Raw genomic sequence first — 15,992 nt, 5'->3', positions numbered from 1 at the left:
GGCAAAAAGGACCCACATTCACCAAAATATCACAAGACCAGTCTCTAGGCCACATACTAAAATTCTTTTCCTCTGAAACCTCTTGAGCCAACAGTTCAAATCATTATCAGCATCATTGTCTTCCATGCTCCTACTAGTATGGCTCATTAAGTATGCTTAAAGTATTTCACTGCTTTCCTAACCCAAAGTAACAATGTCTAAATTGCTCCAAAGAAAAACATGGTCAGGCCTATCACAGCAATACCCCAGTCCCTGGTACTAACTTCTATCTTAGTTAGGGTTTCTATTGCTGTGAAGAGACACCATGACCACAGCAACTCTTGTAAAGGAAAAACATTTAATTGGGGTAGCTTACATTTTCAGAGGTCCAGTCATTAACATCATGGTGCAACATGGTGGCATGTAGGCAGACATGGTGCTGGAGAAAAAACTTAGTGTCCTACATCTTGGCTTACAGGGAACAGGAAGTGGTGTGTTGCCTACATGTATATTAAGTGCATCACATGTATGTAGTGCCTGTGAAGGCCAGAAGAGGGCATTGGATTCCCTGGAACTAGAGTTATAGATGGTTGTGAGCTGCCGTGTGGGTGGTGGGACTCGAACCTAGGTCTTCTTAACTTTTCAGCCATCTTTGAGTGGCCTCCTCCATCCATACCTTTTATTGTTTTGTTTTCTAAATTGTTTCCCCTTTTGTGGAATGTAATTTCTGTTTTCTCTCCCCTAGGCCTACCTACAACAAGTTCAAGACCTGGTGATTTTAGAGAGTATCATTTTGCAGACCCTAGGTAAGTTTATTTTCCTTAAAAGCATGAAAACTTAGGTGTGAAATAATGATTTTTTTTTTTTTTTTTTTTTTTTTTTTTTTTGGTTTTTCGAGACAGGGTCTCTCTGTGTAGCTTTGCGCCTTTCCTGGAACTCACTTGGTAGTCCAGGCTGGCCTCGAACTCACAGAGATCAGCCTGGCTCTGCCTCCCGAGTGCTGGGATTAAAGGCGTGCGCCACCACCGCCCGGCGAAATAATGATTTTATGTAAAATTTGTAAACCTGGGAGGAAATCTTTTGAAGGTTTTGGGAAGTGTCTGTTACTGGGTAATAGTGGCTGTCCAGCTTATAGTTTAGCCCTGGTCTGTTTCCACAGTGTAGGTGTATGGTAACCCTTGAGACAGCCATTAGCTAGGATTTTGTTTTTAATTTTTCTCATTGTAAGATTTATCTTTTTGGCAGTTTTTAACCTGATAAATAATGACAGAAAATAAAGACTCAAGAGATCCACCTGCCTCTGACTCCTGAGCACGCTGGGATTAAAGGCGTGTGCCATCAGGTCCTCTGTAGACCAGGCTGGCTTTGAACTTTGCCTGCCTCTGCCTCCTGAGTGCTGGGATTAAGAGTGTGTGCAAGCACAACTGGCTAGTGAAGTAATACCTTTATTAGATAGGAACAAGTCCAGTCTTAATTCATAGTTACCAGTTATCCTGTTAGAATAATTTCATCATGTGACTTGTTCATTATATCTACATTATGTTTTCATTTTAACTTTATTTATTGTGAGACAATGTTTTACTGTGTAGACCAGGCTGGCCCTTGAACTCACTATGTATGTAGATTAGGTTGGCCTCAAACTTGCAGATACCCTCAGCCTCTTGAGTGTGCCACTATGCATGGCTGAAATTTTTATTTATGTGCTCAAAGAAATATACTTACGTTATTTTTATTTTCAATGCACTGAGCTTGTTTTGTAATTTTGGTAATGAACTTTTGAAATGGGATAATACAAACAGTATACATTAAAATGGAGCTGATGAAAAGGAACAAAGTGAGGTGAGAGGAAAGAGTTTGAAGGTTTTCTAATCCAACTCTCAGGTGGCAGAGGCCGAGGCAGGATTGCCAAGAGTTGCAGCTAGCCTCAGCCACAGAATGGGGTTCTGTCACACTTTGGTTTTCTTTTCACTGTTGAGCTTTAAGGGGCTGAGGGTATAGCTCAGTCGGTAGAATGCTTAGCATTCATGAACCCTGGGCTTGATAGCTAGGTCCACAGAACCTCACAAACTGGGTGTGGTAGCACATGCTTGTATTTCCAGCATTTGAGAGCTGGAGGCAGGAGGATCAGAAATTCAGAGTAATTCTCAGCATCATGGTGACTTTGAGACCAGCCTGGGTACATGGTGCTGTCTCTTCACACTCTGTACTTCCCCAAATGAAAGAACACTTTGGAAGGCACCTTTATTTGTATGACTGCTTCCTTCAACCTTGTACTCTATCCTTTCCTTCCTAAAAAGGATTAAAACTGTTTTTAGGTTTATTTTATGTGTCTGAGTCTTTTGCCTGCACATATGTCTGTGCCACACACGTGTGCCTGGGGCCCGCAGAGGTCAGAAGAAAGAGTCAGATCTTCTGGAACTGGAGTTGCGGTGAACCAGTCTAAACCACTGAGGCGTCTCTCCAGCCACTTGAAAAAGATCGTTGTGTGTGTTGTGTTTAGAGGTTTTGTTTCTTCAGTGGTCTTCATTTTAGAGAAAAATGTAATGAATACTGTGTGTGAATTTTAGTTCTTGCACAGTACTTTTGAGAGAGAAAAATGAACAGGCAATTAATGATTCAGACAAAAGAAGTGTAAAATGTGTTGTTTTTTTTTTTTTGAAGGGTTTGAATTAACAATTGATCACCCACATACACATGTGGTAAAGTGCACCCAGCTTGTTCGAGGTAAGTAACCCTAACTGTCTTGAATAGTTGAGTTACTTGGGGCTGTGCTTGGCTCTGGGCTAAGGCATGGCACAGCTGCTTTGTCCATACTAAGAGGCCTGCTTGGCTAGAATCAGGCACTTGGTTATGACCTATTGGAAAAAAGTGTTTTTAGATGCTCTCTCCCCCACAAGGTTTCTCTATATAACAGTCCTAGCTGTCCTCAGACTCAGACTGTAGACCAGGCAACCCTCGAACTCACAGATTCACCTGCCCCCTGCCTCCCAGGTGCTGGGATCAAAGACGTGTGCCCCCACTGCCCGCCTTAGAAGCTCTTAATTTAATGAGAATGTGAGGTTAGCATTACTTGTCATTTTGACAGGGATCACCTGGGAGACAAGCCTCTGGGTATTCTTTTGTTAATTGAGATGGGAGGCCCACCCATAGTGGACAGACCCATTCCCTGTCTAGTGGAGAAGGGGGTAAGCAGCAGCTGCAGTCATGGCTTGTTTCGACTGGAGGCCTGTGAGCAGCTGCTTGGGCTCTGTGACCTGACTTCCCACTGTGATGCATTGTACTGTGGGCAGAAGAAACCACACAATGCTAGGGTGTTGTATCAGAGCCACAGGAAAAGAAACAAAGTTAACTTCTGTTTGGTTGAGGATATTTGCCAGTGTAGGGGCAGATTTGGAAAAAACACCAAGTCACATGTATCTAAAACATTTTTCGCCGGGCGGTGGTGGCCCACGCCTTTAATCCCAGCACTCGGGAGGCAGAGCCAGGCGGATCTCTGTGAGTTCGAGGCCAGCCTGGTCTACAGAGCGACATCCAGGAAAGGCGCAAAGCTACACAGAGAAACCCTGTCTCGAAAAACCAAAAAAAAAAAAAAAAAAACATTTTTCAGAAATTCTTAGAAGTTGGTGGTCTTGGGCCAGCAAGATGGCTCACTCAGTAGGTAAAATCACTTGCCTCACCAGCCTGATGACCTGAGTTTGAACCCTGGATCCCACAGTAGTAGGAAAGAGCCGACTTCCAAAAGAAGTTGTCCTCTGACTTCCACACATGCTGTGGCATTCCAGCGCCCCACACCCACCCCAACACACACACCCAAGTATAGTTTATGTTTTAGAGTGGATGATCTCATCAGTTCATGTCTAGTTAAGGAAACCCCAATGATACAAACTTTATTTGAACTTATTTTTATGTGTGTAAGTGTTTTGCTTGAGTGTGTCTGTGCAGGACATGTGTGACTAGTACCCTTGGAGGTCAGAAGCGGGCATCAGATCTCCTTCGACTGGATTTGTAGATGGTTGTGAGCCATCATGAAGGTGCTGAGAATCAGGGCCTGGTTCTCTGAAAGAAAGGCCAGTGCTCTTAATAACTGATTGAAAAACTAGTTCTTAAATGATTAACTAATTAATTTTTAAATTTTTTTCATTTTTGAGACACAGTCTCACTTTGTAGCCCTGGCTGGACTAGAACTTATTAAGTAGACCAGGCTTGCCTGGAACTCAAGAGTTCTGCCTCGTAAGTGCTAGAATTAAAGGTGTGCACCACCATACCCAGCCCTGTTTATGGTTTTTGTTTGTTTGTTTGTTTTTGCTATAGAATTTGAATCTAGGGTCTTGTGTATGTTAGGCAAGTGCTCTGCCATCCAGTTACATCCCTAATCCTTAAAGATTCCTTTTACTTAAGTAGTATCAATAATATCTAGGGTGCTAGTTGTGGTGACACACACCCACATTCCTAGTACTTGGGAGGCTGAGTCAGGAAGGCTATTCCAAGTTCTAAGCTCTCCTGGGCTGCATAATGAGACCTCCTCAACAACACAAACAGCAGACAAAAAGGAACGTGTTGGGCTGGGCATAGAGCTCAGTGGTAGAGCATTTGCTGATATACATGGAGCCCTGGGTTTTATTCTGAGACACAAAGGTCTGGATATCATTGTGCATATAGATGTTTTGTAGAGTTTTTACATCAAGCTGATAATTAGCCTTGTTTTCATATTAATAATATTTCATGAAAATTGAATTTCCAGAAAATTCCCAGTTTCCCCAAGTTCTGTACATTGGAAGTTAAGTTTGTTTTTATGTGTTGGGGTGGGAGGTGGGGATGGTTATGTGCCATTGGCATGTGTGGAGGAGGCCAGAAGGGACCTTTTGGGAGTCGGTTCTCTTCTACCATGTGGCTCTAGGGAGTTGAACTCAGGCTGTCCAGGCTGATGGCAAGTGCCTTACCTCATTTCACCTGCCCAAGTTTGTACGTTTTGTACATTTGAAAAGCATTGAAGTAGATGGGGAGTGATGGCCCACGCCTTTAGAGGACAGCCTGGTGCACACAAAGAAACCCTGTCTTGAAAAAACCAAAAGGATTGGAAATCAGTAGTAGAGCGTGTGCTCAGCCTGCAAAAGGCCCTTGGTTCAATTGCAGCATCCCATTTCACTCTTCTCAAAATCCTTCATCTGCTTGCTTCCTTGGGTAGAATTTACACACCACGTACTCAGGCATTATCTTTGCCTAGTTTATCACTGTTTGTAGTACCTTACAGATAATAATGTGTTTTTTTACTAAGTGTCTTTCAAGAAGAATGGAACTAATAACTTCTTTTTCTTTTGTTTTGTTAGCAAGCAAGGACTTAGCACAGACATCTTACTTCATGGCAACCAACAGGTTTATATTTTTATTTATATCTTCTGTTTTGGGGTTTGGAATTTGGTCGGGCTGGACTTGTCACCTTTTGATGGGTATATAGGATCAGTTAGTAAACTAGAGCCAAAGATCATGGACGTAAACTTTGATCTAATGATTATAGACAATGCTCTGGAGAATGTGGATTTTTCTGCAGACTCTTTGTGCCTTGCATTTACATTAAACCTTTTAATTCCCTAGGGTTTTATAATTATTTAGCCTATCCAATTCGGTGTACTAACTTTGCTATAAAATGTTCAAGAGCATAATTCTGAAAATTCATGTAATTTAAGGGGTTGTTGATTTTCTTCTCTGCCCAAGCAATGAGCACTTAGTATGTAAGGATTTGCAATATGTTTTTCTTTTAGAAAAAGTTATTAGTGTATAACTTGTTCTAAGTGACTTGCTTGTTCTCATGTCTGATTTCCCATATTGTTTGTCCAGAGAAACTAATGACCTCAGTCATCAGTGTAAGAGTTTTAGTTTTAGTAAGTGGATAAAGAGCACTGTGGATGTAATTCAGTTCCTAGAGTGCTTGCCTAGTGTGCACCAGTTCCTGAATTAAATTTCCAGCACTACGTACATTGAGTATGGTGACCCATGTCTGTGAGCCTCAGCACTCAGGGCCCCGAGGCAGGAGAATCAGTAGTTCATGGTCATCCTCTGGACTATAGCAGGTTCAAGGCCATTCTGTGCTGTGTGAGACCCCTTCTTATAAACACAGACAGACAGGCACACACAAATGAGAGGGAGGAGAAACATTTCTGAAATAAGAGTCAGGTATTATTGTGGTTCTGTCTGTACTTCTCAGCAGTTGGGAGATAGGATTGCCGTGAGTTTGAGGGCAGCCAAAGAATGAGCCCCTGTCTAAAAACCAAATGACATCTTTTGGGGAAAAAATGATCAGGTATTTTATTTATACTTGAACAATTGTTTTTTATTGTATTTTTTCTTTTGATTTTTTTGAGACAGGTTCTCATGGCCCAGGCTAGCCTTGAACTGTGACCTCCCATGTGTTGGGATTTTAGGCATCTGCTCCTGTGTTGGCTTTGTTTTTTGGGTTTTTTTGTTTTTTTTTTTTTATTGTGTGTGTGGCTTTTTTTTTTTTTTTTTTTTTTGGTTTGTGACAGGGTCACAGTAATCTTGAAGGCTGGCCTCAAACTCACAGAGATCTGCCAGCCTCTGCCTCCCAATTGCTGGCGTGCGCTGCCATAGTTGGCTATCTAGTTTTTTCTTTTTTTGTTTTTGTTTTCTGTTCACTAATCAGTGCATAGATTGTGTGGTAATAGGAAATTTAGAAATGTTGTTAACCTGAGCAGTATTTTTATAGAAACTCACACTGAGGGGCTGAAGAGATGAGTCAGAGGGTCAGAGCAGCACATACAGCTCTTCCAGAGGACCTGAGTGCCACTCCCAGCATCCATTGTGGGGAGGTACACCACGACCCGTAATTCTAGTTCCAGGAGGTTTGACACCTCCAGCCTCCCTAGATACTTTCACTCATGTGCATGTCCCCCCACACAGACACGTACACATTATTGAAATGAAATCTTTTAAAGAAAGGAAAGGAAAATTGATGAGTACTGAATCAGAGCACAGGATGTTTCTTGTCCTTCTCACTCTCCTGTGGTTTTTGTTTTTTGGTTTTTTTGTTTTTGGTTTTTTAATAATGGAGAGTTTTAGTTTAGGGTTGAGAACTGAGGGCTCATGACACTCTCTGTTTCCTTCCCTTTGATGTCAGCCTGCATTTGACCACATTTAGCCTGCAGTACACACCTCCTGTGGTGGCCTGTGTCTGCATCCATCTGGCTTGCAAGTGGTCCAACTGGGAGATCCCAGTCTCAACTGACGGGAAGCACTGGTGGGAGTATGTTGACGCCACTGTGACCTTGGAACTTTTAGATGGTAAGTTTTAGTGTAAGGGACCTGGAACTGCTCTGCTTGCCTTGTCACATGTCTGGCCAAATGTGACTAGATTCCAATGAAAACAGTGAGTTAGCTGAGGTGGTTCTTGTTTCGTTACCTTCTTGTCTCTGAACATTTCTCGAATGTTTCATTTGTAGAATTGACACATGAATTTCTGCAGATTCTGGAGAAAACTCCAAGCAGGCTGAAACGCATTAGAAACTGGAGGGTAAGAATTACTGCTGACAAACTCATTCTTTCCTTTAGCTTTGCCAGTGAATATACCATAATTGGATATGTGCACTAGGTTTGGAATTTCCTTTTTCTTACTTAACAGTAATTGTGACTCGGTAACATGGATACTAGCTAAGATGTCAGTCTGTAGGGGACTTTGCTTTGGGTCCTGTACAAATTGTGCAGATTACCTTTTGCACAATTGCTTGGTCAGTGACATTGGCTGAGTTTTATTTATTTGGTTTGTTTGCACACATGTATTCACATGTAGGTGCACATGCCTGTGAGCATACATATGGAAGCTGGAGGTTCATCCCTGTGTTTTCCCCTATTGCTCTCCATTATTTTTGAGACATGGTCTGTCTAACTGAACCTGGAGCTCACTGTTTGAGCTAGACTGGCCTGAACTCCAGGGATCAACCTGTGTCTGCCTGCCTGTCTCCCTCTGCCCACCTCACTCTGGAGTCCCAGGTACATGCCACTGCGCTGGGCTTTTCCATGCCAGGGCTCTAAGCTCAGACCCTTAGGCTTGTAAGGCAAGTGCTTCACCCCAGAGCCGCCTCCAGTTGTGTTTTCTGTACAGTGGTGACTTCTGGGAGAGGAGAGTGGTATGCTCGTAATTACAAGGGTTGATTGTAATTTTATCTTAAAATGAGCCACTTTGAAAATGTTTTATTATTCTCCTTCTTCTAATTCTCTCTCCCTTCCTTCCTTTTAAAAAGATTTATCATTACATTTGTGCATGGTTGTGTATGCCTTTAATCCCAACATTTAGGAGACAGATCTCTGTGAGCTTGAAACCAGCCGGGGTTACATAGTAAGACTGTGGTGGTGGTGGGGATTTACTGTATTTTGTGTATGCGTGCTTGCCTGCATTTATGTGCATGCAGTGCCTTGGAGGCCAGAAGAGGGTGTCACATTCCCCTGGAACTGGAGTTACAAGTGGTTGTGAGCTGCTAAGAACTGAATCTAGATCTTCTGAAAGAGCAGAAGAACTGCTGAGCCATCTCTTCAGCCCTAGGATTTTCTTTCTATATGGGTTGCAGTCTAAAGTTCTCTAAATGCAGATATTTTTAGTCTTATGAATAATAGTCATTCCTTTTCCCTATAGCATCAGATAGATGAACTTGGGGTACAACTCAGTGGTAGGATCCAAGTACTTAGCATGCACAAGGCCCTGCACTCAGTCATCTGCACCCAAAAAGAAAGAAAAAAGAATAACGCCTTCCCCAACCCCTTTTGGAGACAAGGTCTTATGTCCCTGCAGTTGTCCCTGAGCCTTGCTGTTAGTAGAGACTGGCCTTGAACTGCTGATCCTCCTGCCTCTACCTTCTAGCTGCTGGGATTGCAGACATGTGCCACTATACGTGGAAATTCCCTAAGTCTGGGGAATTAGAGATCAGTGTTTGTCTCTAGAAGTTTAGGGTTAGAAGTAGACTTAAGAGCATGTGCTTCATCTTTAATTTTCATATAAAACCTCAACAAATTTTCTAGAGTTTATTTAAAGGCTAACTACAGTCATAGTTACACTGAATGCTTAAGAATGGCTTTTTTCTGGGTGTGATGATGGTGCATGACTTTAAGTCCTTAGGAGGTTCAGACAGGTGGATCTCTGAGTTAGAGACTTGCCTGGCCTATCTATTATAGGGAGTTCCAGCTCAACCAGGGCTACACAGAGAGATTCTGTCTCTAAATAAAAACAAGAAACCCCACCTCCAATACATATAAAGCAAAAAAAAAAAAAAAAAAAAAGGTTCTTAGTTGATGTTTCAGTATACTTCTACTTAGTGGATTGCCTGGAATGAATAAATTTTATTTGTTTCATTTTAGGCATACCAGGCTGCCATGAAAACTAAACCAGATGACCGAGGAGCAGATGAAAACACATCGGAGCAGACAATCCTCAATATGATTTCTCAGACCTCCTCAGATACAACTATCGCAGGCTTAATGAGCATGTCGACTACTTCTACTACAAGTGCAGTGCCTTCCCTTCCTGTCTCTGAAGAGTCATCATCAGGCAGTCTAACTAACGTGGATATGCTGCCGGGCGAGCGATGGCTGTCTGCCCAACCTCCTTTTAAACTCGAATCTTCTCAGGGTCATCGGACTAGTGAGAATTTAGCACTTATTGGAGTTGATCATTCCTTGCAACATGATGGCTCGAATGCATTTGTTTCCCAGAAGCAGACTAGTAAGAGCGTGCCATCAGCTAAAGTTTCACTTAAAGAATACCGTGCAAAGCACGCTGAGGAGTTGGCTGCTCAGAAGAGGCAGCTGGAGAATATGGAGGCCAATGTGAAGTCACAGTATGCATATGCTGCCCAGAATCTCCTGTCACACCATGACAGCCATTCTTCGGTCATCCTGAAGATGCCCATTGAGGGCTCAGAGAACCCTGAACGTCCTTTTCTGGAAAAGGCTGACAAATCAGCTCTGAAAATGAGACTCCCGGTGGCTAGTGGAGACAAAGCAGCCTCCTCCAAACCAGAGGAGGTAAAGATGCGCATTAAAGTCCACTCTGCAGCTGATAAGCACAATTCCGCAGAAGACAGTATCACCAAGAGCCGGGAACACAAAGAAAAGCACAAGGCTCACCTGTCCAATCATCACCACCATCACAATCACCATTCACACAAGCACGCTCACTTACAGCTGCCCGTTGGTACTGTGAGCAAACGTCCAGGTGACCCAAAACACAGCAGCCAGACCAGCACCTCAGTACACAAAGCCTATAGCGTGTCTAGTACTTTGTCTTCTTCGAGCTCTGCTCGTAAAAGGGGTGCCCCGGAAGAGACGGGGGCAGCAGTGTTTGATCATTCAGCCAAGATTGCCAAGAGTACTAAATCCTCTTCCTTGAATTTCCCCTTCCCTCCTCTTCCTCCAATGACCCAGTTGCCTGGGCATAGCTCAGACACAAGTGGCCTGCCCTTCTCACAGCCTAGCTGTAAAACTCGAGTTCCTCATATGAAACTGGACAAAGGCCCTCCTGGGGCTAACGGTCACAACACAGCTCAGTCAATAGACTATCAAGACACTGTGAATATGCTCCACTCCCTGCTCAGTGCCCAAGGTGTTCAGCCCACTCAGCCCCCTGCATTTGAGTTTGTTCATTCTTACGGTGAATATATGAATCCACGAGCTGGTGGGATCTCCTCCAGATCTGGCAATACAGACAAACCTCGACCACCACCCCTACCATCAGAACCGCCTCCACCACTTCCCCCTCTTCCTAAGTGAGAACAACATGAGGCGAAAACTTAAAAAACAAACACCTTTTGTTTTGGGGTTTTGTTTTGTTTTTGTTTTGACTACTGATACTGGACTACGAAAATTACATCCCTTATGAAATATGTCACCCTTGGACTAAGGAATAAATTGATATTGAGACAGGTGGGAGGGTGGTGGAGGGCCTCAGTTATTATATCTGCTGCCTCATACATCTATTTTCTTATAGTTTGTACTGGTATCAGAGAGGTAGGATTATGTTGAAGCTGTGAAGGATTAAGAACACTCTGTTCTTGGCCTCTCCTCATCCTGATGGGGTTGATTGGAGTAGTTATCTTCCCTCTTCTTGCCGGAACTGAAACATGGGGGGTAATCAAGCAATTGTGTTTAACGTATCAGAAGAGAGGAAGTATTTAAACGTCAGATCTTTAAGAGACTTTTAAAAAGTAATTTAAAGAAAGTAAGTTATCTGTTTAGTTTTTTTATATAATCGGGAAGGGGAAGGGATTTTGCTGTGTGTATGAGGTACATAGCAATGACTGGGGGTGGGGTTGGAGGGTGGGAGTGTGTGCAGGGTGGGTGGGAGGGTAGGCTTTGGCCAAGAGTGAAATAGGCTCAGGCCACTTGAAGTATTGAGACCTTTAAAGTGTGTGTGTGTGTGTGTGTGTGTGTGTGTGTGTGTGTGTGTGTGTAAAAATCATGTTACCTTTTTCTTCCCATTCTTAACCATTTTCACATCCCAACATTCTACTAGAGAGCATAGTTGGCCTTGAAAACATGAAGAGGCATGTATTGATATTGTAGATCATCCCCATACTGCAACACGTGTTTTATGTTGTAATGGAGTAGTGGCCCTCTAGTTTGTAGTTTGGACAGATGTAGCCAATGACCTGACTCTAGCACTATTATGAAAACTTCCCTTTTACCCCTTTTTGTGTTTTCAATGCAGATGGAGGTGGGACTGAGGAAGAAACTTAGAGAGCAAGGCCGGCTTCTGCCCTACAGAATTGGGCCTTTTCAGGTTGGGCTTTGGGAAAGCTCAGGTCTCTGAAGGAAAGAAAGGTGTGCTTCACATGTCCTGTCTGTCGGGGACCAGACCATGTGTGGTGATAGGTTTGGGAGAAGCCATTGAGTTATGATACTAAAGACAATGAAATTGTGATTTGGGATTCTAAGACTTCGCATTTTAAGTTACATTATGAATGTAATTCTTGCTTTTTATATGTATATCTAATGGGAAACAACTGCATACTTGTGATCGCAGCCTGTATGACTTCAGAGACAGTGGGAATTTAACAGCACTGGTGTAATGAGTGAGCAAGCCTAGCCAACAGACACTTGTGTTTAGATTGTTTCTTTTGGGTGGCTTTTGATGCTAGACAGAGATTCTTAAGAGTCCTGTTTTAAAAAAAAGTGGATCAGGAATCCTGTTATGGGGCTTGATTATTCCAGATGTTAGGGAATATTTTTGATGAAGGAAATCTTTGAAGAGATAATGGCTAGAAAAAAAATTCAAAGCCAAGCTATCTAACTGAAAATGCTACCTAGCCACAGATCATTGCTATTCTTTGGTTCATTGCTTGAAAAAAAAAAATATATATATATATAGATATATAGATATATGCACACACATGCATATGTGTGTGTACATTTTTTTGCTATGGAAAAGATGGTGCTATGAAAATAATTTGTCTCTTGTTTTAATTAGTGAAGCTTTTGTCATGCCAAGTAGTCTTTAGGGGGAGGTCAGATTCTTTTCATTGAAAGTCATAGGGAAACAGAAGTTGTACAGGTGCTGCTTGCCAAGAACAGACTAGGAAAACACTGAGGCAGTTACTTTTGATGTAATGGCCTAGTAGAGGAGAATGTATAGGAAGAATATATCTTAGGGTGACTTTGTGGTTATTAATCTGCATGTTTGAATTGTCCGGAGTGCCTGCCTTTGCTGTGTAAAACAAGGAGCTCCTTGCTCATCTATAAGCCAGTGATATTTCTTGGTATGCAAATTTTCAAGTGACATTTTCTTTCTTCTTGGTATTTCCTGTGTTGTGCAAGATAGATGTGTCATCATGATTACTAAATGTAGACTTGGTATTTGTTTAGACTTTGTTTCCCATCCTGTCCTTCCCAAAAGGGAATGTGCCGTTTAGTTTGCATCTGTATCTGTGAGATTGACAATAAGTGATTTGGGGAAATGTTCTGGCTTTTAATTACTCTCATTAATGTCACATATTTTCTAATCACATGCACTCCCTTACCACAAAGACTGTCGTATTTGCCGTTGTAGCAGTTCTTCATGGTAATACTGTAGTTAAATTTCTTAGGACTCTGTCAGTAGTGAACTAGAAAAAAAGTGCTTACTAGAGTCTAAAGAGCTACTTGATGCTGTAGTCTGGTCTTTCTACTGTAGATCAACACTGAATTTGGTTACTTTATAGACTTTTCCTGTATTACTTCCTTCTGGTTTTGTCTCCAGATAGCTACAATATCTGTTTTTAGGTCTGTGTATAGTTTCTGAACCTCCTCATGGGCTCTGCATGAACTGCTGCATTGTTTTTGGGTTAGCAGATATACCTGCCAGCTAGCATGCATATTGTGCAGTTTCTGTATAAATAAGGCTTCTAAGCCATGTGTGTCTCTCCCACCTTCAGACCTTCAAAGGTTGAGAAGTAGTATTTGTATATCTAAAGTCAGCCTTGTAAACTGGCTCTTTGTTTTTTCTTTTGATCTAAACTGTCAAGAAGAAGTGACAGTGGTAAGCAGGCTTGGAGCCTCAACTTCTGTAAATCTCATGCCTAGAATTTGCTTGACTCTTATGTTCGCAGAAATAAATACCTGTGGATTGTCTTTAGGGCTTTTAATCATACCTGTGTTGTTGGCTAAACTCTGGTGAATCATTAACCTAAAACCAGTGTGGTCTTCTGAAGTATCCAGTTATGCCTTTGGGTTTAGAAAAATACCTAAATACTAGTCTACTTTTCTCATTCATGAATCATTGTGTTTTTGTATCTGAGACTCTCAGCAACCTTTCCTTCTCGTAAATGACTTTAGTGTTTTGGTTTAGTGTATCCCACATATTTCTATAGTTAGGTTCACCGGCAATGATAGAAAAATCGAAATCTCCAATTGCAAACAGCAGTAGATTTGAGTATTGAAACAAAATCATGGTAACATCACTGCTGGGTTTCCTGAAGCCTTTGCAACCTAATTCCTCATTACCTCTCACACCTTGCTTCTAGACAAAGGCAGTTGGAGGGTCCTGTCTACCCTAGTATGGTTGGAATCTACATATGTGCGTTTCCATTATTTTGGGAACTGATTATTTTTTAAAGATTTTTTTCTTTTGTTGATGAGTTATTTTGATACTCATGCTAGGAAAAGTGAGAAATTAAGACATCTTGAGATTGGAATGCCTATTTTATTTTATTCTCCTTAGTTTGGGAGAATTTAAGCAGTCTATGCAACCTATCAGTTAGTGAGAAATAGCTTTCCACCATCCCCCACTGAGCTTTCAACGACTCATACCTCCCCAAATGTCTTGGTGTTGATTGAGTTTTGGATCTTGATGGTTTAGGAAGCATTCTTTTTGCACCAGGCTGTCATTTATTTCTTATTCCTCAGTGGATGTAAGTTTGAAAGAAGAATGGTACTGTAATCTTACTTGATGGAGTAGTCTAAATTCAGAATTGTTTCCTAAGTGGGCGAGCTCTCCGTTTTAATATAGCTAAAGTTTTTTAATATGAACTTGGCAATGGAAGGAGAGGGAAAAGAATGTTTAATAAAAATCAGTGTCTGCTCTTTCCCTTTATGAGTGAGTACTCCTGGTTACATGAAGAGAAACTCATGGGTTTTGTGTTGCCATGCCAGTTGTGGAGAGGGATGCTTGACAGCATGTTAATTGAAGCCAGAGCAAGTATGTCGCCCATCAGGTTATCTGGAAATGTCCGTGGAAGCAGAGGAGTGACGAGCTGATGACCACAGTAAAGTCACATACAAAATAGAAGTGCTGTCTGGCCTAAGAACTCAAAGAAAACAGTCACTGTAGGTGTAACTTGGGGTTCTGAACTTGAAACTGAGCTGTATTATCTTACTTCCCACACATAAAACTGTCCATTTTCTTATCAGACCAAAGAACGAAAAGAAAAAATAAAATGAAAAACAAAGTAACACACTTTACCAGTTTATGTCACTCAGGTACAATTTTTGTGGTGAGTTTTTTGTTGTTTTGTTTTTTGTCTGATTTTTGTACTGCTCAGCATATTATTCTGCTGTTGCCTCTGTACTCCGTGGGGCACCTCAGTTTTGGGTGCTACTCCTGGGATCTCTACTGCTGTTAGGTGAATGATGATAGGATGTAAGTGACCATTATCATAAGGGCTCTTTGTAAAAAACTTTAAAAACTCAAAAAAATTTTCAAGAAGGATATTGTATACATTTTATAGTCTGGCTCTCAGTTTGATATCTTGCTGTCAAGTATGTTTCTCAATCTGTATTTATCCATCCCATCAATAAACGTTAATGATGAAACTCCTTATTGTTGTTCGTATGTTCCATGTCCTTAAATTAGTCTTTGACTTAGTTTGTTGGATCATTACCACTTTGGTATTAAGTTCCTATCACACAGTATCCTGTGGACATTGAGTCCGTTGGGAGAGCTAAGATTTAACTACAACAGTGAACCTGGTAGTTGTAGTCAGAGGGGGAAAATGGTTTATACTGTTGCATGAGTACCTGGAAGAGTAAAAAAGTTACAGCTTTGCTATGATAGCAACACCTAAAAGCACTCATCTAGCAAGCATCAAGATACAGTTCGTAATTGTACCTCACATCTTTGAAAGGCTGAACAGTTAAGATAGCCACAGGGATGTCTTTGATAGACAGTGTGTTTTGTTCAGCCCAGCTGCCCTCAAAGGGCATCCTTTTGCTACACCCAAGATCTTGAGTGCTGAGCTAGATTACTGGCATGTACCACCACACCTGGTAGAATTACATTCTGAAGAAGACAAGTTAAATTTCTTGATAATGTGGAAAAACAGTGAACACTATATAAGGTAGCTCTTACAAGTTACACACTTAGAGGAAAAGAAATGTGCACAAGTGTGTCCAACTTTAGGATTACCAGTAGTGGAAGATCTCTACAAGGGGGCTGATGAGATGATGACCTTGTGGGTAAAGGCACTCAGTGCCAAGCCTCACAATCCCTGGGATCCACATGGTGGGAGAAAATTGACTCCCACTGGTTACCCTTTAATGTC

At 41.7% G+C, this 15,992-nt stretch overlaps 1 protein-coding gene across 1 annotated transcript in view; it reads left to right on the top strand.

The window, feature by feature from the left end:
* Positions 1 to 15,267, top strand: part of Ccnt1 (cyclin T1) — a 29,081-nt gene extending 13,814 nt beyond the window's left edge. Inside the window, exons 4-10 of the mRNA XM_052748833.1 lie at positions 725 to 785; positions 2,641 to 2,703; positions 5,307 to 5,352; positions 7,112 to 7,275; positions 7,434 to 7,504; positions 9,340 to 11,197; positions 11,687 to 15,267. Coding sequence (XP_052604793.1) covers positions 725 to 785; positions 2,641 to 2,703; positions 5,307 to 5,352; positions 7,112 to 7,275; positions 7,434 to 7,504; positions 9,340 to 10,749 — 1,815 coding nt within the window. The 3' untranslated portion in view covers positions 10,750 to 11,197; positions 11,687 to 15,267. The remainder of the gene's footprint in view (positions 1 to 724; positions 786 to 2,640; positions 2,704 to 5,306; positions 5,353 to 7,111; positions 7,276 to 7,433; positions 7,505 to 9,339; positions 11,198 to 11,686) is intronic.
* Positions 15,268 to 15,992: the final 725 nt, after the last annotated feature.

The sequence above is a fragment of the Peromyscus californicus genome, unplaced genomic scaffold (genome assembly GCF_007827085.1).
Source record: "Peromyscus californicus insignis strain IS unplaced genomic scaffold, ASM782708v3 Scaffold_20__1_contigs__length_68692818, whole genome shotgun sequence".
Classification (NCBI taxonomy): domain Eukaryota; kingdom Metazoa; phylum Chordata; class Mammalia; order Rodentia; family Cricetidae; genus Peromyscus; species Peromyscus californicus.
This window is presented reverse-complemented; position numbering and strand designations above follow the sequence as displayed.